This window comes from Mesoplodon bidens (assembly GCF_964165515.1).
Source record: "Mesoplodon bidens genome assembly, chromosome: 13".
NCBI classification, from domain to species: domain Eukaryota; kingdom Metazoa; phylum Chordata; class Mammalia; order Artiodactyla; family Ziphiidae; genus Mesoplodon; species Mesoplodon bidens.
Window position 1 is genome coordinate 5,364,334 of NC_138169.1, and position 23,288 is coordinate 5,387,621.

Sequence of the window (23,288 nt, forward strand, 5' to 3'; positions counted from 1 at the left end):
AGAAAGCTTTGCCGACCCCAAAGTTGAAAGAAAAATATTCTCCTATGTTTTCTTTGAGAAGTTGTAAATTCTAGCTTTTATATTTAGGTCTATCAAGGTGTATTTGGTGTACCAAGGTTAAGGTACATCTTAACCTTGAAAGCATTATTCTGAGTGAAAGAAGCTAGTCACAAAACCCCCATGTTGCTTGATTCCATTCATATGAAATACCCAGAAAAGGCAGAACTATACACACAGAAAGTAGATTAGTGGCTCCCTAGGCTTGTAGATTGGGAGACTTGGGGAGTAACCTGGTGGTGGGATAGGGTTTCTTTTAGGCACGATGAGCGTATTCTAAGGTTGATTATGGTCAAGGTGTGAATATACTGAAGGCTACTGAACTGTACACTTTAAATGAATGAATGGTGTGGTAGGTGAATTCTATTTCAATCCTGTTTTTATAAACAAACATCAAGGAACAAGTAAAAGCAGCTGGTTTCAATTTTCTAATGCGAATGTCATCTTAGTGTTTGGCCTGATATGAGACAGATTCGTTCTTATAAAATGGATTTTTATAAAAAGCATTTACCTTCTTTATCGTGCTTAGCTTGAGCAGGACCCAACGTTTCTCAGGCTAAGCAGCCACCAGCCATCCCTGACTCCTGGATGGGTCTTGTGGTTTGTCTTAGATCCCAAAGCTTGCCTGATCCCAGATCTGCCTTTTAAGCACAGCAGGGAATGAATGGGATCACGAGGGAAGCAGCTGTGCTAAAAGCACTCAGCAGCCGCCTCCCCAGATGCCTTAGCCCTTCACCACATTGGTACATTTATCCCCTGAACACTGGCAACATGAAAACAATGTAGCATCCGCCTTAACAGGATTGCTAGAATGCTCTAAAGCAGCATCCTTCAAAGTGTGCAGTGCAGTCCGTTAGGGTTTTAATTGGTTTTAGGCAAAAACAGGCAAATCATAAATAATAATTTACTAAAATGGAAAACAGAGAAAAAAACTAAAGTGAGTAACTTACGGAAAAGGCAGGTTGAGGAATACTTGAAATATGTGAAATGTTTCTTCATAGGCAGACTTCTCAAAGCCTTAAAAGTGGCCTGAAAATCTTCAAAGGGGAAGATTAAAAATTGTTTCCCATGGCAGGAATGTTCTTGGAATGACTGTGTGTGTGTGTGTGTGTGTGTGTGTGTACTTGTTGGTTTGTTTCCGTTTTTCTCACCCTCTAATCTGGCCAACTTTCATCATGGCAACACACTTGGAGAAATGCTACACTTAAGAGGTTACTACCTTACAACCCAAACGTGTCTGGTCGATCATATTTTACTTCACATCTACCCTCTTAGGCCAACAATACTTTTTTTCATTTAGAACTTTCCAGAATTTGGGCAGCTTATGCCCAGGCTCCCCACCTTGAGATGTCTGTGAATACTTTGGAATAAGAAATATACTAGCACCCCAGACCCAAATCTAGAGCCCTGTGTGTGGCTGGTATGCCTCAGGTGTTTTTTTTTTTTTTTTCCGGTATGTGGGCCTCTCACGGTTGTGGCCTCTCCCGTTGCAGAGCACAGGCTCCGGACGCGCAGGCTCAGCGGCCATGGCTCACGGGCCCAGCCGCTCCGCAGCATGTGGGATCTTCCCGGACCGGGGCATGAACCCGTGTCCCCTGCATCGGCAGGTGGACTCTCAACCACTGCGCCACCAAGGAAGCCCCTTAGGTTTATTTTTAAACTACAATTCAGGTCACATCTCTTGCCTGCTGGGGGCCTCTGACCCCTCCCTGCGAAAATCATAGTTCCAAACACAGGCTCAGCCGTGAGGCTCCCCAACCCAGCCAGGATCCCCTGACCCTGAGGGTTCAAGCACATGGAACTGGCTGCCTTTGCATGTTCTGTTCCCTCCACCTGGAACAGTATTTCCGTTTTACGTGCCCATAATACCCACCCACAGTTGCTACTGCTAGCACCGTCTCCTCCTGAAAGTGTCAAGGACCCGCAGATATGGAGGTTGATTGCCTTTTTGTCACATCCATGAACCTGCTAACAAAGTTAACATTTTTGACCCTTTACTGTCACATTAATCAAGTGAGTGGTTATTTTAGCTCTTTACTGGGCATTTCATATGAATGGAAATATTCCCCTTGACGTGGAAAACAATCTGGGGTTTTCTGGCTTCGTTCTATAATTTTATGTTAATGTCCAATAAAGCATTTTGGTGGTTTTAATATCTAGAATATTGAAGACTAAGGTAACATACGTTTTTAAAGAGTATTTAATAATTTCCCAGCTACAGGCTCGTTATCACAGATAGATAAAATGAAAAGTGATAAAATGTACCTGAAACGGAAGAGGGCCCTATGGTCCTTGTCCCCCATGTCCTCTTTCGTCTGTGGAAAAACTGTGGCCAAAGAATAAGTTGAATCAGAGAAGTGAGAAAATGCAGAAACAAAGGAAAACAGTCAAAGGAGACCAAATAATAACAGTTTAGTCACTAAGCGTAGTCAAGGCCCTTTAGTTCCTCCTCACGGGCTATAGATCATATTTTGAGCCATGTCCTGTGAGCTGTCTTATAGATGCTGAAACCTCTACCAGGTGGAGAAGTTAACTACTTGATGACCAGACTGTAGCCATGACATAAGCTGCCGCAATTCTGAGAACTGGCCTCAAAGAAATGGAAACAAACCGACCCTGGAACTGAAGCCTAACCATACTTAAAACAGTCAAGATGACACTGGTCAGATGACGGCTGACCAATTTCAAGATGCCTGTCGGAGCTGCCTGTGCTGTGTCTGCATGCAGCCCCTTCCCTCCGTCTATAAAAGCTCTTGCCCACTGATTGTCGATCTTTGGACAGAAGTTTAGCCCCACACGCCGGTTGCCAGCATCCAAAACAAACCAAACTTTCCTTTTCAATAAACTTGCCTCTTTATTGGCTTTTGAGTGGCGATCAGCCAGACCCCACTTTCGGTTACATACCCTCAGTTCTGTAATTTACTAATAGGTCTCCTGTGACTTGTGTCTTCTCTGAACACACACCTCATCACTGGGAAGAGAAAATTCCAGATGGTTGGTCCCTGGAACCAGGGTTCTCTCGAGGGCTCAGGAGACACCCCAAATGTCCTTCCACCTAGAGGTTCTACTCCAAGGCATCTCAAACATTTATAATAAAACCACATGGAAATGTGACAGGTAATTCTTTGATAAAATGATTATTTTGCCTCTGAAAATATCTAGCTTTAAGCAACTCATTCTTGTTTACAATGGGCTACAATTTCTTGGTGATCACTATATGCCTTCAGAAATTCTCGGAACGTTATCTCACTCATGAGTTGTTTTCAAAAGTCACGAAAATGTGATGGGTTTCTAAACTTCACAGCGAATGGAGATGGTGTAATATTATCTTGCAAGTCATTTTGGGTTCGGTAGTTCCCTCTTTGCATTTTAAATGCTGGGTACAGGGGTTAGGACTGCCCTAGGGCTGGGGCAGGTCTCCCGAGGTCAGACCTGGATTTCAGATCACTGAAGTTTGGACAGGAAGTTTGGAGCCTCCCTGAGAAGCAGACAAAGATCAGGACCAAAGACCTCATGAGTTTAAAGATCCTTCAGGCTTAGAGCAGCTACTTTCCCCTCAAATGAGCTTTAAAGGTAGCATTTCCTGATTAAGCAGGAAGGAATCTCTCCCCAGGTAGATCTAACCCATGTGGGGTAACAGTGGTGAGCAATAATTATGTTCCATTCCCTGGTTCTCTGATCACCTTCCCAATGCACACAGTAAAGGATGTTATTCTTTCAATTGACAGGACACCTTAAACTGTACAATCCAAATTACATTCTGATTTCTGCTGAAAGGGACAAAGCCCCTAGGTCATAGATGGTCTTAAAATTTTGATAAATAAAGTAAAAAAAAAAAAAAAGCAAGCTCCCCCTGTGTTCTATGAAAAAAATTATACCATTAGAGAGTGTCAATTTCCATACCGTCTGTTGCTAATCTTGCCATTTAACATAAGAATATCTGCATCTACAACACTCAAGTTCATGTGAGCTATTCTTAGGTCAAGCTTCATTTAAAAATTTAGGATGCAAAAAAATCAATTGTCAACAGCATGGAGGCATCGCGGAGCAAGCAGCAGTCTCCTTCGTGTGCAGTTCAGTCCAGATCCCCCTGGAAACTCACCTGGAGTTTCTTCGTGTCCATCAATCTGGCTCCAAAGTGGCTTCAAATGTCTTGGATAGGCTGCCTCCTTGAGTTCTGCTTGACCGCATTGTTTAAACGAGAGTCAAGGCAAAGAACCTGTGTTTGGGGACTTCCCTGGCGGTCCAGTGGTTAAGACTCCCCGCTTCCACTGCAGGGGTCACGGGTTCGATCCCTGCTCTGGGAACTAAGATCTCACAAGCCCCGCGGCCCAGCCAAAAAAACCCAAAAAAACAAAGAACCTATGTTTGCAGCTCAGTCATGCTTTGTTCATAGTCATTGCCCTTTGCGTGAAGGGAAAGGAGTTTTGTAAACACCTCTTTGCTTCTGAAATGGTGCTGATTGCACAGCTGGTTGAGAAGCTACCATCGGCCCCTGTAACTATCGCAGTGAACTTGGGAGCACGGATGTTGGATCAAGGTTATGACAGTTGCCTGAGGCAGCTACCCTGTCTCTGTCCTGGGAGGGCACTTGCTTTCCTAAAGCTGAATTTTGACAGAGGATTCCTCAGCCATCCTTTTAGTTCAGGCAACATAGCTGTGGAGCCAATTATCTGTAGAGGGCATGAGTGTGGTGTGATGAGAGCCCTTTACCTGGTTAAACTTTACAGGGTGGAGAAGACCCAATGTACTGAAATGTGTAAGTTGTCCCGGAGTCAAATGTAGCACATCCCAAGACAATGAATGTAAATTGGAATGTCGGATGCCTCACTTAGTTTTCCTGGGACTCCAATTTTATAAATAGAATTGACTTCCGCCTGGCTGGCAGGGACAAATCTGAATAAACCTTTTCTGCTCATTAAAATTTAACTTTATAAGCCTTAAGGAAAAATGGACTTTTCTTGGCTTTCTCCAAGAACTGAGTTTGCCTGTCTGCACTACAGAAAGTCACCACTGTCCTCTTTCTGGAAGGAACCTTCTTAATGTAGGGAAAGTTAGTTCAACTGGCTGGTTAGCCAGAGTACTTGCCCCAGGGCACAAAAGCAAGCCTCCTTCCTTTGGAATCTTGTTCTCACATTTAAATACACCATGCTTTTCTCAAATTCTCAAGGTCTCATCCAATGACTGTCCTCAAAACCCTGAAGACAGCTGCCCCTACACTGAAACTATAAACTTCTGAATATCTTCCTTTGAACAACTATTAGAGGATGAGATAATTTCCTAGAACTTACCCATTGATTGTTTTACTATGACAAGGAATCATCCAACACATTTTATTTCTTCATTTTCAAAATGTTTGGAAGTGCCTTTACAGATAGGTTAAATATACTGTGGGACAGATACAACGGATCAATCAAACTGAAAGCTGTAGGTAGTATGAGATGGGTTCATTATACAACCAAAAAAGTATAGAGAAGCACAATGTTGTAACAGCATGCTCTGTTTATAATAGCTGGTGTTTACCAGAGAATAAGAATCCAACTCAGAAGAACGGAGATAGATCACACCCTTGTTTTTTTTTTCAAACGCCAGACAGAATTTGTTCCCACTGTGTCTGTGGCCACCCAAAATTCAGAACTGGCTGGGTGATGTGGGTTTGGTCACTCTCTGAATTTTGCAGCCCAGATGGGATCCACCCGAGAAGAGTCTGGGGCTGGGAACTGATGGCTGAGGATACAGATTTAAATCATCAGCAAACGGCATGCCCTTCAGACACGTGTTACAGGTAAGCAGCATTGGAAAAATTGTTTGCCATGGGGAGACACATGTGACTCCCTGCAAGAGAACAGATCTGCTGTATTAATATTCATTGTGTGCCAGGGAGTGGCAGAGCTACTTCTTTTTTCCTGACTTTGATCAGTTGCTTATTATTTCATTCTCCACTCTCAGCCCCTGTCTTTCATAGTTTGGGCGTTTGCTTAAACCTGCAGTGATGTACCTAGAACACCAACTGTCATGGGGCTCGGGAAATGGGTTTGTTCTTGGAATTCACGTTGGGTTTTAAATTGATGCCCTTGCTAGAAGTCCAGAAAAAGGCTCCCAGTGGAAGACAACTACAGAAAGAGGGAATTACTTGCTTCGTGGTCTGTGCCCAGAGGAAGTACTTGGGTCCCTCCGTCTGCCAGTCCGGGCATTTTTGGGCACATAAGCTGGTGGTACTGAACAATTCATTGCTCCGGAGTAACTAATATGGTAGCAGATGGATGCAAATTTTCAGATGCACCAAGTGGCATTACAACCAACCAGAGTAGTAAGTTAAAGCATTGAAAACCTGGAAGGGTGTGCTTAACAATGCCCGGCGTGTGACCCTTGTCAGGCTAAAATATTTATGGGAATAAGGCATACTATATGGGCATTATACAGGGGTTAAATGGAGATCCTACAGTGATTACAACAGGGGGGAAAAAGGCACACTGTCTAAGGAAGCATCTCTAAGTGAAAAAACTATATCAAAGGGGAAGTGTCTACACTGGCCTTTTGGGTTATTTCTAAATTCAGTGGCTCAGATTCCTGTAAGAAAGAGGTAACAATAAAATAGCAGATTATTTCAGCTCCAACCTTATCATGGAAAAATAAAACATTGTTCATGTTCTTTGAGCAACTGAAGTGAAGAAGGAAGCTTCAGGTCAGAAGTGATTTAAGCCATCTTAGAGAAGTGATGTTGTCTAGGGGGTGGGAAAGTCAACATCACATGGACCCTGAATCCCAAAGCAATATCCATCCCTCTGCTTGTAAAGTGCTTTATTCCAATGGGCCGCATAGATGTATAAACTGACCTCAGTCGCTGCAGCACCTAAAGAAATTGCAGTCCTCAAGATAAAAGTAAAGGTTTCATCAGAACAACTGACCCAGAGCCAAAGAAATTATAAAGGCATCTCATGAAATGGGAAGATTGTCCAGTTTGTCAGTTGATGGCATGGCTGCTTTCTTGGACAGGCAGCATAATTTCTCTATGAGACTTGGATTGTTACTTCCCACCTGGAAAGTGATTGTGTCCTGCCATCTTGACTCGTAGAAAAGGCTCCAAACACTGTAACCGGGTTAGAATGTTTCTGCACTTTTTCGTGTTTAAAAAAAAAATGTTTAAAGCAAACAACAAAAATCCTCCGTAAGTGACCTAAATTATGTAAACCAATAAAGAAACTACCTCTGTAACTGATCTAAATTGTATAAAACCATAAAGAAACTAACAGGCATTAAGCATTTCAATATCAAAAAGTTTGCAGTGCAGTGTTTGCATTTTGCACACACAGAAGTCTAAATCTAAAGGGTTCACCTTTTTACAAGCCTCCTTTCAAACTTTCTTTTCTCCCTCTCTTTCAGAAACCAACTGTACTAAACTGCCTACATGCACGCTGAGATCTGGGGAGAGCCTTCGGGGTCTGTGGCTCCGTCCTCCTGCATTCCAGGAAGAAGAAGAAGCCGTTAGGGGGAAACAATCACCCAAAGTGTGGGAAATCCTGCCGATGAGGGTATGTGTAGAAACTGGGAGAGCATGTGGGCTCATCTGAAGCCTGTCACTCTGCAGATTTCACTTCACAAGGCCAATTCCTAGGTTGACACTCACTTCCTCATATGATGTCTGGAGGGCCCAGTGAAAGATCAGGCTTGGGGTGGGGCATTTATTATGACATGTCAAGTTACTGCCACAGAGACGGCCCTTTTCATCCTGATAACAAGGAGTGCCATTTGCCAAAATGCCAAAGATGATGCTGGCAGCGTCAGAAAGGGCATACAAGCCACAGCAAGCGGTGGGGACTCAGCAAGGCACCCGGCAAACTTTCAGCTGAGCCATCATCAGCCTTCCAAGCAGGATCCCCGACTCTCTTTGTGTTTTTCTTACGTGTCTAGAGCTCTAACTATTCTGGGCCCTCAGCACCACAAGCCCCTGCCCCAAATACGGACACATGAGTGAGTCACAGATAAGTAGAGACCAAAAGGGAGAAGACGGCAGGGCTGATGCATTACATGTCAGCACTGAGTCCAAGACGGTTTGACCCTGGGCAGGGACCTGCAAAACAGGAGTCCTCCTTCTGAAACATCAGGGAAGAAGTGTCCCCCAGTCTGCTAGGACAACACATGAAAAGTTTACCTTTTTCAAAGGTCAAAGTTATTTGCAACTTTCAAGAAACATTTTCTTTTGGTTTCCATTTATTGCTGCGTCAAAGGTGTTAAAATCTCTGGCTAAAAAGAAAAACATATAAAGATAGTCAAATCATAGAGATGCTGCAAGTAAAAGAGAAAAATGTGGATAAAATAATGAAACCACTGGAGAATGTTTAAATGTTTATTTTCATGTTAAAAAGGATGAATTACCCTGTGGTTAGTATATACCTTTATGCTGGAAAATGATGTCACTTTATTTCTGAGATATTTCCAGGAAAAAAAAAAGAAAAAGGAAAAAAATCCAAAAGTAAGGAAGAGTAAGATCAAAATGTTCTGGCAGATTCCATCAACAATCCCAACAGAAGTCACGCCCTCTAAAGGCTGCGTCTTTAATTTAGTGCATTTCACGATGTCAGGTTCTGATGTTTTCCCATAATCAATTTAGATATTTCTGAGCAGGATGTCTGTACATTTAAAAGCTATAGCTTTGCATGCTTTTATGTTAAAATGTATTTATTCCAACATACCTTTCAGTGTTTCAGTATATTGCCTATATTACATACAAAAATATCTGTTCTCCGTATTTTAGCGTAACTCTTCCACCACCCATACTGCTCCTTTACACAACAGGTGACACGCAATACATTACACGTAATATAATTTTGAGGAAGGAGATGGTTGGTGGGTTTATAAACCATCTATCATGTCATTTACAGAGACTAGAATGGAGAATTGAGGCCATTTTTGAGTTGACGAGAGTTGACGAGAGTTGACGAGGGTGTCAATGGTAAAGGGAAGATTCAGATGAAACCACCCTCCGTGGTCAGTGGAGTTGGAATGAATGATCTTCTCAGACACTTTACTGTGGTCCCAACATCCCAACACTGGGAAGACACCTTCTAAAAGGGTGAGACAAGAATGGTGATCCACACGCACAAGGGCAGACTTCCTGAAACTTAAAATTATCCAGGTACAAAATACTTCACCTACAGATGTAGCAAAGGGACAAAAATTAATCCATTTTTTCCCTGCAATTTTTATAAATAAGAACACTCTGCCTACGGTTTAAGGATGATTATAGTCTGGGAACTCAGCCTGACCAGTGTGCAAAAGAAAACAGCCAGGAAGTCAATTATTCCCTTTTGGTTCACACAGAGTATTCTGAGGTCTGCTAGCCAGTGTGTCCTTCAGCGGAAGTTTCCAGGGGAAACTTCCAGTGTCTTTTCTTCTTTCTTTCTCTCAAATGCAACACTGTAGGTTTAACTCCAGGACTTCTGTGTGGCAGCTGCCCCTTGATAGCTGTACGCTGGCCTGGAAAGCAGCCCGTCTGGCCCCTGGAGACAGTGATCTCACATCCTCCACGGGTGTAGGTCCCCTGGTCCTCATGGGGCATCTGAATTGCCCTCCGTGTGACTCATGGAGCTCACAGCCTGTGTCCCCTCTAGAGGCTGCTGGTGTCTGCCTTAAGGAGAGTCTGAACATCCCATTCTCACGGAAGAGGAAGGGACTCTATTGACATCGTTTCTTTCAGGTTATTGACAATTATCCTTTGGATATCTCAGCCGTTAAGAACCTGGGAAATCCAGGCAAATGCATGGTCCCCAGCGAACCATATTTCAAGGCTTAGCAATTTACGCCATTCCCCCCATTTTATTTTATTTATTTTATTTATTTTTTTGGCTGTATTGGGTCTTCATTGCTGTGCGCGGGCTTTCTTCAGTTTCTCCGGTGAACGGGGACTGCTCTTCGTTGCAGAGCACGGGCTCTAGGCGCACGGGCTTCAGTAGTTGTGGCACGTGGGCTTCAGTAGTTGTGGCACACAGGCTCAGTAGTTGTGGCACATGGGCTTAGTTGCTCTGTGGCGTGTGGGATCTTCCAGGACCAGGGATTGAACCCGTTTCCCCTGCACTAGCAGGCGGATTCTTAACCACTGTGCCACCAGGGAGGTCCCATGCCCACCCCCCATTTGAGCTGAAATATTTTGGAGGTATAGTTCCTATTTGTTTTAAATTGACTAGTTGGAAAACAAGCCACTATAACCCATAGTTTCTAGTCAGCAGGGAATATTTAGAGCAGAAAGAACTTCAGTGACATCCTGTTAAGCTGAATAGTGTCCACAGCAAATCTGAGAACAACTGACAGTGTTGATTCCCACAAAAAAACTGAATTTCTGATTCTTCACTATTCACACACACACGTGGGTATAATACGTATGTACGTGTGCATATATGGGAGTGTGTGTGGTATGGCAAAAGGGACCTCTGCCCTGAAACCTTCCGTTTGATTTTTATTTTGAACTGACTGGGTCTCAACAGAAACCAGCAAAGGTGGTTTATGCAGTCTGCATCACTCTGGGTGACGTTAGCTTACCCAGGAGAGGCGTCTTCAGGACCACGGTCAGTTCCCGGCTCCGCAGAGAAACACCTGGCCCTTCCTAATTCTCCCGTTTGCTTTCTGTGTCACGTCAGGCACTCGGACGATAGGAGATGCTCTAACTTGTATGCCCCTTAATAAGGCTCCCCGTGACAATAGTAACTTCCTTTGTCCCCTCCTGAATTATACCCACGGGAAGTCTCATTTTACCAGTGCGAGGCAGCCTGCTGTGTGTGTAAGACTCACCCCCTGTATCAGTTGTGGGTCCTCAGCTTCAGAAATGACATCCCCACCCTGTCTGGAATGTCCAAGACCCAAAGGGAGAGAAAATGGAAAATATCTGATAGGAGGAGCAGGGCTCACGTGGACAGCTACGTTTCAGTGAGTGGGTGAATCCCTCTCCGGCCCTACACAGATGGTTTTGAGCTACCTCCTTGCCGAGTCCTTTGAAAAGCAGAGGCAGCTTCCTCTGGCCACCAGAGAAGCTCTTCCTACAAGGTGTCAGCCATCTCTTTGCAAACTCCTTTGGAAGCTGATGCCTGGGTCTCCTGGCTTCATTCCCCCATCAAACTGGAAGATCTGGGGAACCTCAGCAGCTTCAACTCCTAAGCCCCATTTTAAACACAAGAGCAACTGAACACCAGCCTCTGAGGTCAGGCAGCGTATCACTGGTAACTTAGGTGCAGTTTACAAACGTATTGTAGTCCTGTGGGCAAGAGACACAAGGGGAATTCTGTGTCTGCCGTGTCATGGTTGGAGAAGGCTGGTTGTCACACTCCTGTCCATGGCACCCTAGAAGAGAACCACGGAAGCACACCCTTTTGAACAGCCCAGTCAACAGCCATCAGCAGTCAAGAAACTGTTTCAACACCTCCTGCAGGTCCTTGACTGTTTGGGCCTTTAAAATTCTACCTCTCAGAGATGCAAATGGCTCAAGAAAAGTCAGAATGAGGCTCCTCATGCAGTGTTTGTTTCTCCAGCTAGTACATCTTAATAGAATATTGTCATAGCTTCCTAATCTGAAATTCTTGCTTTGCTTGAGACCAGGCATGCTGTTCTTTGAAAAACATTATTTAAAAATTATGCAGGAATCATGATTTTTTTTCTCTCTTGCCACTTCGATTTCCCAATAGCTATGGTTTTTCATCACAATTGCTTCTCAAGCTTCTGGACGAGTCATTTATTTTATGAATTTGGGGGGGGTAAACCCATTGCTGTTCTCCATTAATGGACACCCTGTATAGGTTTTATCTCTGCCAGAGTCATGACTGAGGATAGATATATGTTCGGGGCTTTTTTTTTTTTTTTTTTTTTTGGTGGTGGGTGGAAATCGTTGTATGGGTAGATTTCTACATATTGCTAAGTTGAAACATCATTTCATTTACTGTTTTTAAGAAGTTTTGTTCTGGTAAAAGAAAAGTTTAATCTGAAGATATTTCCTATGCAATTTCCTTTCTCTGCATATCATTTCTAGATTTTGATTTCAGTTTGGATAACAAATGGTGTTGACCACAAAGCATTAGTATAAATACAACTATTCTGAGGACTTTTTTTTGTCCTCAGAAATGCACCCCAGGAAAGAGGTCCTCATGACTCCCGCAAGCAGAAGATAAAAGTAAAGGTTCACTGTTCACAACTTTTCTCCAAAGTTTTTAAGCTTCACGTAGAAAACGGTAAAGAAGATGGCCCTCCCTTACAGCATATTCATATTTTAAGTAAAATCCCACATCCCCGTCTGATACAAGAAAGTTCAACAACAAAAAGAAAGAAAGGACGGCATGAGGCTAAGCTTCTTAGACATTTTGCCCCTAAGGGATGCAGCGAGGAAAACTGGAAAGACCCTGAAATCCTGCACAGACACCCAGGGAATAACAGGACGTGGCACATCACAGGGACTAAAATTCTTATGTAAATCAAACAGATTTCAGAGAAAAGAATGAAACTGCTTGTCTTCATGTTTCAAAAAGAATTGCAGAGGTCAAAGGAACCAGGTGCAGGTGCAAAGATATATAAAAATAATGAGCAGTGCTCGTAACAAATATGGACGGCTACATTCAGCATCTTTCATGTATGTCCAACCTCAGGCCAAGGGCAAGAAATGTCCACTGTGCTTTAAAAGGTCTAGGAGTAGAAAAATCAAACCCGAGTCTTTTCTAATTCCACACGGCCGTTTTGCCACGAGATGATTAACAATGTCTGTGGGGTCTGGTTTATTATATTTGAACTGAGCTAGGACCAGGCAGCAGATAAAACCGTGGTCTTGGACTTTCTCCAGGACCTACCTGTGGCCTATTTCGAGACACTGCCTAGCTTCGAACGCAGCTGCCTTTGCTCTCCCTGATGCCTGCTTCGACAGGGATCCCGCCAGACCTCCACAGACGAAGCTTTGTTAACTCATCCCCTATTGCTGATCAGACCCACGGCTCCACCATTCAAAAAGCAGAAGGCATAAAGGTGAATACAGACATGAGAAAGGAGTTTACATCTGGTCCTGTAGCCTCTCCATGTACTCTCTGAAGCCCTGGGACGCCCCCAGCCCCATGTCCGGGCAGACCCACTGGATGCCGTCATCACGGTCAAACGGGATGGAGTTGGTGTACGGACCGCCGTCCTCCGGGAGGATGGTGGTGTAGGCCGTAAACTTGACCCTCTTCCTCTTTGGGCCGGACGAACTCAGAGGTTCGTTTTTCACGTCTTTCTCATAGACAAAGTCAGAAGGTCTGAGCAGCTGACTAGGGAAAGTCTTCTGGGAACCGCCATTCAGAAGGAAGTTCCTCTCCTCGCACTGCAGCCCCCTGTCGATCATGGTCGTGCACTCTTCCGACGGGAGGGTCACGTCCACCGGATTCTCCAAAAGCTCCACGTCGTTCCCCAGCCAGACCCAGTCGTGGGAATGCGGGATGTCGCCTTGCTCACTCACGGTGAATCTTTTGTGTCTGTATTTCCAAGCAAACGTCACACAGTTAATTAAGAAGACCAAGATGGCCAGGCAGAAGACACAGAGCAGGGCGTACATACCGATCTCCAAGTCGGTTAAGCCCCTGGAGGTCACCGTAAGGTCACTAGGATTATGGGGTTCCGGTAACTTCCCTTGAGTGGGGAAGCTTGTAAAGTCGTCTGGACCACCACTCTTGAGCAACTTCTTATCCTTTCCTTCCATGGGAGACTGCGGGGTTGTGCTTTTGTTGGTACTTTCCTCGTGGCCGGCAGAGGCGCCATGTTGGAACCACTGCTGCACTGCTCTCTCCTGGCTTCCTTCGCGCTCTATGCTGTTCCTCAGGTGGTCTTTATATTCCCGACTGACGCCCTCCACGTCGTTGGTGCCTCCTTGGTGCTCATCAGTCTTTGCTTCAAATTTGACCTTGATGTTCCCTTTACCCACGGCAAGAATGCTCTTCCTCTTGGTCTTCTGACAGGGCTCACTGATCATCATTTCCAGTTTAATCAAGGGCCCTTGCCCTTCCCCCTCTGCAACGACAACCGGCCATTTGGACTGAAGGTTTGCCTGGACAGACACCACCATTTCATCCAACGATGAGACAGTCACTGAAAAATCCTTGGGATCGTAAATGTCTAAAGGTGTCACCGAACCGTCACTGAACAGAATCCAAGAACTGACTATTGCTTCCTAAGAAAAATGAAAGCAAAGCATTACGTTATAATCAGATTCCTTCAAACCTGCAAATGTAGATGTGATTTCCTATGTAATATTATTTAAACATACAATCTGAGAAAAAATGATTTCTATGTTTTATCATCGTGAATAGCTCTCGACACTGCCTGGAACCGGCATCAGCCCTAAGCTATAGCTATAGTTGATGTGAGAAACAAATAATATGCTTTAACAAGTGCATTAAAGTGTATATTAATTTATTGCATGCCAGACAACAGAATTTGACTTTGACCTTTCTAAAAACATTTTGAAAGATCAGGCAATTTATCTGAATCATATTCAGGTGCAACTAATCAGGCGCCTGCTCAAGAGAATATCCCTTTGAACATTCTTTATTAGGAAGCCAATGCTGATGAAGCAAAACATGCACTGGCTGGAAGTGCTTAAGGAAGGATGCATTACGAGACCAGCTGGCTTGAAAGGCACAGTGCCCTGGTATCTTTATCAATGACACGTCAAAGTTTAAAGATGGGGGAGAGTTTGAGAGTTGGCAATAATTGTCAACAGTGGTGATTGGGTGCCTATTAGCCATGTTTGTCCAAGCAGCTGAAATGGAATTTCTGAGTACAGTAAGTCCCCTACATACGAAACTTCAAGTGGTGAACTTTCAAAGATACGAACGTGCGTTAACATGTCCAATCACGTAAACTAGTTCACGTGTCTGGCGTACACTGTCACGTGCCTGCATCCTCTACAAGTGGTTGTGTTTTTGTGTCCTTGACTGTACAGGACGGTACAGAGTACAGTAGTACTCTACCATCTCCCTCCCACTCTCCTCCTCCAGTCAGTAACTCTTCTTGCCTCTTCACTCGATGCCAGCCCCTGGATGCCAGCTGTTGCACTGTACTACTGTACTTTTCAAGGTCCTGTACTGTAAGATTAAAAATGTCTTATTTTGGGCTTCCCTGGTGGCGCAGTGGTTGAGAGTCCGCCTGCCGATGCAGGGGACATGGGTTCGTGGCCCGGTCCGGGAAGATCCCACATGCCGCAGAGCGGCTGGGCCCGTGAGCCATGGCCGCTGAGCCTGCGCATCTGGAGCCTGTGCTCCACAACAGTGAGAGGCCCGCGTACCGAAGGAAAAAAAAAAAGAGGCTTATTTTTTTGTGTTTGATTTTATGTATTATTTGTGTGAAAAGTATTATAACCCTATTACGGTACAGTACTATATGGCTGATTGTGTTAGTTGGGTACCTAGGCTAACTTTGTTGGACTTACGAACGCACTCTTGGAACGGAACTCGTTCATATGTAGGGGACTTACTTACTGTATCAAAAGGCACCTGCTTTGGCAAAAGGGAAAACATGTGAGCCTTTGGTCATGGTCTAGCAGCAGACTGTGCCTAAAACAGATAAGGCTGCTCTAAAGCAAGTGGCCTATGGGCATGTGGTTGGTGGATCAGAAGCACATACGAGGAAAATGTATCTAAGCCACTGAGTACTTTTCTCAGGGACAGGACAGACTGGATAAACAGGAAGAAGCTTCAAGAATCACCAGTCCCAGCTATGAGTGCTCTCTCTACGGATCTCTTTTGCAGGATGGGACAGAGAGAGACGCGGTCTCAACTGGCCAGGGACGAAAGGATTCTGGAATCTTACTTGCTGTGGGGCTTGAAGAACATCCCGGGCAGCTGCTGTTGAAATGACGGCTCTTTTGTCCAACCTGTGGGGCTGCAGGGAAAGAGACAAGCCGGCCACCAGCTGCACGCCCAGGTCCACGATGGTGACACGGTCATCCAGGACGGTCACCGTCTTCTCAGCCAGGATGGAGTCAGAGAGAGGCGACAGGACCTGCAGGGTCAGCGAGACGCCTCAGCCTCTGCCCCTCACACCATTCAAAGCTCCTGAACTGGTGTTTCCACCACCGTGTTCTCCCAGTTTTCCCGACATGAGTGCACGTATGGAAATTGTGTGTGTGAGTGTTATGCCCCTGTTCAATTACGCTCTCCAAGTGAAGGAGTTTTACAAATATCATCTTGGTCCATTTTCTTTACTGTGATTCACATCATGATAACAGCACTGTATTTTCCAAAAAAAAAGCATGATTTAATTTAAAGGCAATCACTAAAAATTGCCCACCTGGGCACCAAGCACCAAAGAGTAACATCTTTCCAACAACTAATATTTAGGTGTGAAAATGGCAGAAGTGCGGTAATACTTTAAGGGATTGGTGCTCGGTCATCTCTCCCTGCTCTTATTCCTTTCAGTGGGCAGTTAGATGTCCACTATGGGCCATTAATCACCATTGCGTGGGCTGCTGCATCATCGTTGGATAAACCAGGTAAGCAAAGTGGGAAAGAGAATCTTATTCTCCTTCTAAGAAACCACTCCTAATGCACCATCTAGCTTGCAAGCGGGGGTGGCTAACAAATGGAGAGGAATATCTAGTGGGCAGAATTTCTAGACCTGTCCTGCCAAAGAGGTCCTGCTTAATCTCTCAAACCTGTGAATTTGATGAGAAATCACCCGTCCGACTATGTCATAGGCTATGGCACAGTTGGCCTTAGAATAGAGAGGTTATGCTGGGTTAGCCGGGTGGGTCCCATGTAATCACACGGGCAGAGTGCTTTCCCTGGCTGGTGGAAGAAGGAAAAGTCAGAGAGATTCAAAGAGTGAGAATCTGGTGATGGAGAGGCCCCATGAGAAGGAAGGCAGGTGGCCTCTAGGAGCAGAGAATGACCCCTGGCTGACAGTCCACAAGGAAACAGAGTCCTCAACCCCACACTGCGAGGAACTGCATTCTGCCAGCAACCTGAGCTGGGAAGCAAATCCTTCTCCGAAGCCCGCACATAAGCCCAGCCTGGCCCACACCTTGACCACAGCCTTGTGGTAAACTTGGCTTGGTACTCCAGGCTCACCTGGACTCCCAAGCTTCAGAACTCTGAGTTGATAAATTAGTGGTGCTTTAAGTTGGGAGACTGGCGGTGATTTGTTACACAGAAATAGAAGAGTAATAAAAATATAAGGTTGAGTACAGCTTTGTCAAAAATTAACTTTGGCAAAACCTAAAATCTGATTTAATTAGCTCTGAGCAGTAACATTTGAATTTGTTATTAAAAAAACTATGCTGCACTCTTTCTGCAGAATTATCCTGTCAACGTTGGCTAGAAAATAGTTTTACTATTATTATAAAAAAATGGAGAGTGCTTTTTATTAATTTTAGTGCAATACGTTTTATTTTTTAATTTTTTGTCCACTGTTAAGGTAAAACATAGCTAAATGTTTAATCCTCAAGTTTAGGAAAATAAAACTAGCTTTCACAGGTTCTACTGTCTTCTATCAGTGATACATGAAAAGTAAACTATCATATTGGGGGAAAGATTACTTAGACTGTGTGTTTAATTCAGCTTTGGTCACAGAAATGAGATTTTTTTCTAAACTCTCTCTAAAATGCAAGATATAATTTGAGTCTGGATTGTTAGAACCGACGAACCCTCTGTTACTGCCCATGATTCTCTGACACAGGCGCACACCGCCCTGCACGACAGCATCTACCTGGACCCTTATCAACACAGACCGGGGTTGTGGGAGGCGGCGAGGGGTGGGTGCCTGTACCTGCACGGTGGTGATGCCCGGCTCCCGGCCCACCAGGGTCCTGCCGTCCTGTAACTGAGCGATTCTTGGCTCTTCCACCTTCATGAAATCCATCACGAGGTCAGTGACGTCAAACTGCCAGTCGGGGCCCAGCATGTAGCTCAGCTGACCCGAGTCGCGCGACTCGGCCACGAACTGGGTGAGGACGCGCACGAGGGCATGCTGGTGCTGCAGGGAGCACCCTCTCCCCTTCTTCTCCTCGTCCTCCTCGTCTTCGCTGTCTCTGGCAGGCCTGGGACACACACACGGCAGAGCAAACGTCATCGCTGTGGGGAGGTGTCTCGCGCCCCACTTTGTCCTGATTCCCCGTGACTCTGCCCTGCTTGGTGTGAGCCGCTCACCATCGGGTCACCCGCCGTCTGCTCCTTCGTTTATTCCCCGGGCACTATCTGGTGGTCACCGAGCGCCACGTGTGCTGCCACGTGCTCGGAGCACAGAAGCCCAGCTCGGCCCCTGTGCGCCCACCCAGCACCAGGGGGGACCAGCCCCACACAGGCAGAGGCCGCATCTCTGTCCTGTGTTCTGGAAGCCTGCAACTTCATCACGATCCCCCGTGCGGGGATGAAGTGGGGCTAGAGGAGGTCTGGGGTCAGAAGAGCCGTGTGGAGGCTGCATCCACCTCCCTTTACTGGCCTTGAGCCATCAGTCACGCCCACATGGGCACCTCACCTTGGGAGTGGAGATGGCAAGGACCCCCCTTACCGCCCTGCAGGTGTGCTTGAGGAGATGTAGGCCAGGTGTGACGACACCTGAGGGCGGCCCTCGTGAACCATCACCTGGGGACAGTGCCCACATCCAGCCCCTTCCCTGGATCAGGCCCTTCCATCTCTACAGAAGCAGCTTCCTCTGAGCTCCGGGCCCTAAAGGTGATCAGGGTAAAGCCTCCTACCTCCCATGTGCCCTGATCTGAGTGGCCGCCGACCCGCAGAGCTGTTGAAACTACTGAACCACGTCTGGCACCTGCGTCCTGGCTTCTCCTCCTTCCTCCTGTCCCCTTACTCGCTTGCCCACGCCCGCCCTGAGAAACCCTCTCTGGCTCGGCCATTCCAGAACCTTCTCCTCCAGATACACCTGTCCCGTGTCCTTTATGAAAGGACCTGGTTTGATGGCTGCTGACTGGTCTGTGGCCCTCGGTGGATGGGTCTTGGGTCAGGGGAGAAAGGGGCAGAGACTTATATGCGCTGGGTTAGACCTAGCATGTGTTGGGTCCTGCCCTGCGTGCTCCTGTAAAGAGCTGATGCAAATGGGCCATGTGCCACCTGCCAGCCACACACAAGTGACCCATGTCATCTACACAGGCCCCAAGGAACAGGGTGCTTTAGGCGCTGATCTCGCTGCTGAGGAAACCCAGGCACAGAGAGAAGGGGCAACTGGGTCACAGCCACACAACCAGTCACCTCGACACGGAGTCGAAGCCTGGCCGCTGTCCCTCTACTGGTGTCCCCTCCCTTTTTCTAAAAATTAAAAAAAAAAATCTTTTTGGCTGCACCGCACAGCTTGTGGGACCTCAGTTCCCCAACCAGAGATCGAACCCAGGCCCTCGGCAGTGAAAGCGTGGAGCCCTAACCACTGGACCACCAGAGAAGTCCCTTTCTCTCCCTTTTTATAACGGACTTCATTTCTCTTCACCACAGCCCTGAAGCATGCTCCCGTTTCTACGTGAAGAAACCAAGGCTCAGAGCAGTGAATATGAGGCCCACAGAGCTCGTTATCAGCAGTTTGGGACGAGCACCGTGTCACTTCTGAAACCCACTTTCTTAACGATATGTCACTCCACCTCCCTGAAAGGTTAACCCTCAAGGTTAGAAAAGTAAAACTAGCTTTCACAGGTTCTCCCGTCTTCTATTAGTGATGTATATAAAGTAAATTATCATACTGGGGGCAGATTGCCTAGACTGAGTTTAATTCAGACTAGACTGGTAAAAGAAATGAGACTATTCTTTTTTCTCAACACTCTCTAAAATGGAAAAATTAATTTGAGTTTAGATTATTAGTTACAGGAAGAAAATTTCACCAGCACCTAGCAGTTTGAGTTTCCCAAAGTGAGGGGTAAGTATCCTTGCTTTTAAGTGAGATGATTCCAGGTGGCACTAAAAACACTGGCTGCCACACAGAAAGGTTGTTTCCATTTTATTTTTCAATCCTCCTGATTATATCACAGGGAACGTCTCTGTTTGGTGCCAGGAGATCTTTAAGGGCTCTCTGATACCTGCTAGTCTCTCCCAGCTCATAAAGACAAATTCAGACAAACAACTGTATCTACTCAGAATTTAAGAACAATATTTTCTTTGCATTAATTTTTACTAGTTGGCTCTTTTTGATAGTGATGTGGAGTTTCTCTTAAATAAATAAATAAAACTGAAAAAAGAACAGTAGTAAGTATATTCTAGGTGGTACTCAAAAGTTGCAGTCTCATAAAAGTGGTGAGTGAATAAATGAAGTTTTAGAAATACGATATTAATAAAACAATTGCATTCTGTTGTGTTAAAAAAAAACTTTAGGGCTTCCCTGGTGGCGCAGTGGTTGAGAGTCCGCCTGCCGATGCAGGGGACACGGGTTCGTGCCCCGGTCTGGGAAGATCCCACATGCCGCGGAGCGGCTGGGCCCGTGAGCCATGGCCGCTGAGCCTGCGCGTCCGGAGCCTGTGCTCCGCAAGGGGAGAGGCCACAACAGTGAGAGGCCCGCCTACCGCAAAAAAAAAAAAAAAAAAAAAAAAAAAAAAACTTTAAATTTCGAGGTCATTTCAAGTTCATTGAAAGTTTAAAAGATCCTACAGGGAGGCCCTGTACACTCTTTAGCCAGCCCCCCAGATTTAACATCTTGCATACCTGTGGTACAATACCCAGACCAGCAAATTGACATTGGTACAAACCACAGAGTTTATTCAGATTTCGACAGGTTAATGAATACCCATTTGTGTGTGTGTCTATGTAGTTCTGTGTGATTTTTATCACATGCAGATTCATGTAACCATCACCATAACCGAGATACAGAACTGGTCCGTCACCACAGGGGTGTCCTATGTACTGCCTTATACCTCCACACCATCTCTAACTCATGGCAACCACTAATTTGCTTTCTCTTTCCTAGATCATCATAAATGGTGCCACACTGCCGGTAACCTTTTGAAGCACTGGTAAGGATGTGGATGTGTGTGTAACTGGATGACTTAACACACTGCTGGTGGGAATGAAAAATGCAGCAGCTTCTCTGGAAAACAGTTTGGCAGCTTCCTTTAAAACTAAATATGCCCATGGTCTTCCCTGGTGGCGCAGTGGTTGAGAGCCCGCCTGCCGATGCAGGGGACAGGGGTTCATGCCCCGGTCCGGGAAGATCCCACATGCCGCGGAGCAGCTTGGCCCGTGAGCCATGGCCGCTGAGCCTGCGCGTCCGGAGCCTGTGCTCCTCAACGGGAGAGGCCACAGCAGTGTGAGGCCCGCGTACCGCCAAAAAACCCACAAGAAACAAAAAACTAAATATGCCCTTAACATACAACCGAACAATTCCCCTCTCAGGCATCTTCCCCAGAAAAATGAAAATCTACATTCATACAAAAGCTTGTATGTTAAGCTTTTGTCATAGCATCTCTATCCAAAATAGCCCCACACTGGAAAAAACACGTGTCCTTCCGTGGATGCATGATTAAGCAAACTGTGATACTCCCTACCAGGGGATACACTCAGCAAAATAAATAAATGAATTATGGAAACATGCAACGACTGGGGTGGATCTCAAGGGAATTATGCTGAATAGAAACATGTCCATTCTTAAATGTTTCATACTGTATGGTACCATTTACCAGCTAGAGAAAACTTTCTGCTTTCAAAGGGCTCAACTGATGGGTCAGGCCCACCTGGATAATCTCCATATTTTAAGATTAACGGATTTAGAATTTTAATTACATCTGTAAAATCCTTTCACAGCAGTCCCAGATTTGTGCTTGATTGAATAACCAGGAGATGGGACACTTGAAGGGATGTTATCTTTAGAATTCTGTCTACTGCAGGATGTATCCTTTCACGGAATTCTTGGGATAACTCTATTCAGTAACTCTATTGTCATCTCCAATTTATAGATGAAGAAACAGGAAGAGAGAGGTTAAGTGACTTGCCCAAGGTCACACAGCTATACGTGAGAAAGCCAGGGTGAAACTCAGTGGCTTTATTCCAGAGCCCACAACTTAACCATTGTACTGTGCTCCCTAGAGGATGGTTGACATTTATAAGCGGGAAACTGAGGTAAGATAGGAAAGAACAGGGACGTAGGGAATAAAAAAAGAGCTATTCCCTTAAATGCCAGGCCTTGAGCTAGGTGCTTCTTATGCGTTGCATCGTTTTACTGAATCCTAGCAACTCTTCTACGAGGTAGAGATGATTATTATCCCTATTATAATCGCCTCCTGTCAAAGCAAGTACCCAAGTCAGATCCATCTGAACTCCGATCCCACTATCACCCACTGTGGATGCAGCTTCCCTAGGGCCTGGGTCCCTGAGGACGTTTGCCTCAGATCGGAGCCTCCCCCACCCCCTTGGTTCCTCACCTTCGGTTGGAAGCCACTGGGATCCTCCACCCTTTGATCTGGCTCAGCTCCGTATCCGAGATCTCGACCTGCAGGGGAAGTCTGGGCGCCCAGACGGTGACCTCTAACTGGGAGGTGAAGTGCTGGTGGGTGAAGTTCACGATCGTGTCCACTTTGCTCTTCATCTCCTTCCCATTCGCAAAAATCGAATCGCAGCCGTTGGAGACCTTAGGGGAGGGGATAGAATCTCCAGATGCATCAGCAGGAAAAAGCACATGCAAAACCTGACAATGAAAGTTCATGAACTGCAACAGCTCTGATTTATGAGACCCAGGACAACCAGGAGAACATGACTTGAACAGAAGGTAATTTGTAGGCACTAATTAGGGACAACAGACTCCAGGAAAACCATTTTGTATGACGAACCACTGACAAGTAAAATCATAAACATAATTTAATGCAGTTACATAACCTTTGTTGCCTTTCGTGAGTGTTTTTTCCCCTTTACCTCACCTCCTTTATGTACTCAAAGCATCGCTAATCAAACCCCACTTGCAACACATTTCACTCTTGCACCATATCTGGAGATGCTTAAAAAGGTATATCTATATGTTACTAAAACAACACTTCGGTCAAGCCATAAAGGGGATTTTTTTTTCCCTGAAAAACCAAGAGAGCTTTGCACTAGATTAAAATCCTTGCAGGAAAATACCCATGGAATGCACTAGAAATGCGGACATAATTATTTTTTGCCCCATCACACTATAATTTTGCAGGATGGAGGTGAGGATGCGGCATTTTGTTACGGACTTCTGACTCAGCACATGGAGGCACCCTTTAGCGTGCATGCATTCGCGGGTTGGCTGTTAGACAGCGTAAGCCCCCATTTCACTTCACATCTTCCGGATAA

General features: G+C 45.5%; 1 protein-coding gene across 1 annotated transcript in view; it reads right to left on the reverse strand.

The window, feature by feature from the left end:
• Positions 1–12,343: 12,343 nt before the first annotated feature.
• The window catches only part of LOC308627091 (transmembrane protein 132B), a gene marked incomplete at its 5' end in the record, with an annotated part of 374,488 nt that continues 363,543 nt past the window's right edge, over positions 12,344–23,288 (reverse strand). The window contains 4 exons of the mRNA XM_081252803.1: positions 12,344–14,224; positions 15,865–16,056; positions 17,821–18,091; positions 22,400–22,605. Of these exons, the coding sequence (XP_081108929.1) occupies positions 13,076–14,224; positions 15,865–16,056; positions 17,821–18,091; positions 22,400–22,605 (1,818 nt within the window). The 3' untranslated portion in view covers positions 12,344–13,075. The remainder of the gene's footprint in view (positions 14,225–15,864; positions 16,057–17,820; positions 18,092–22,399; positions 22,606–23,288) is intronic.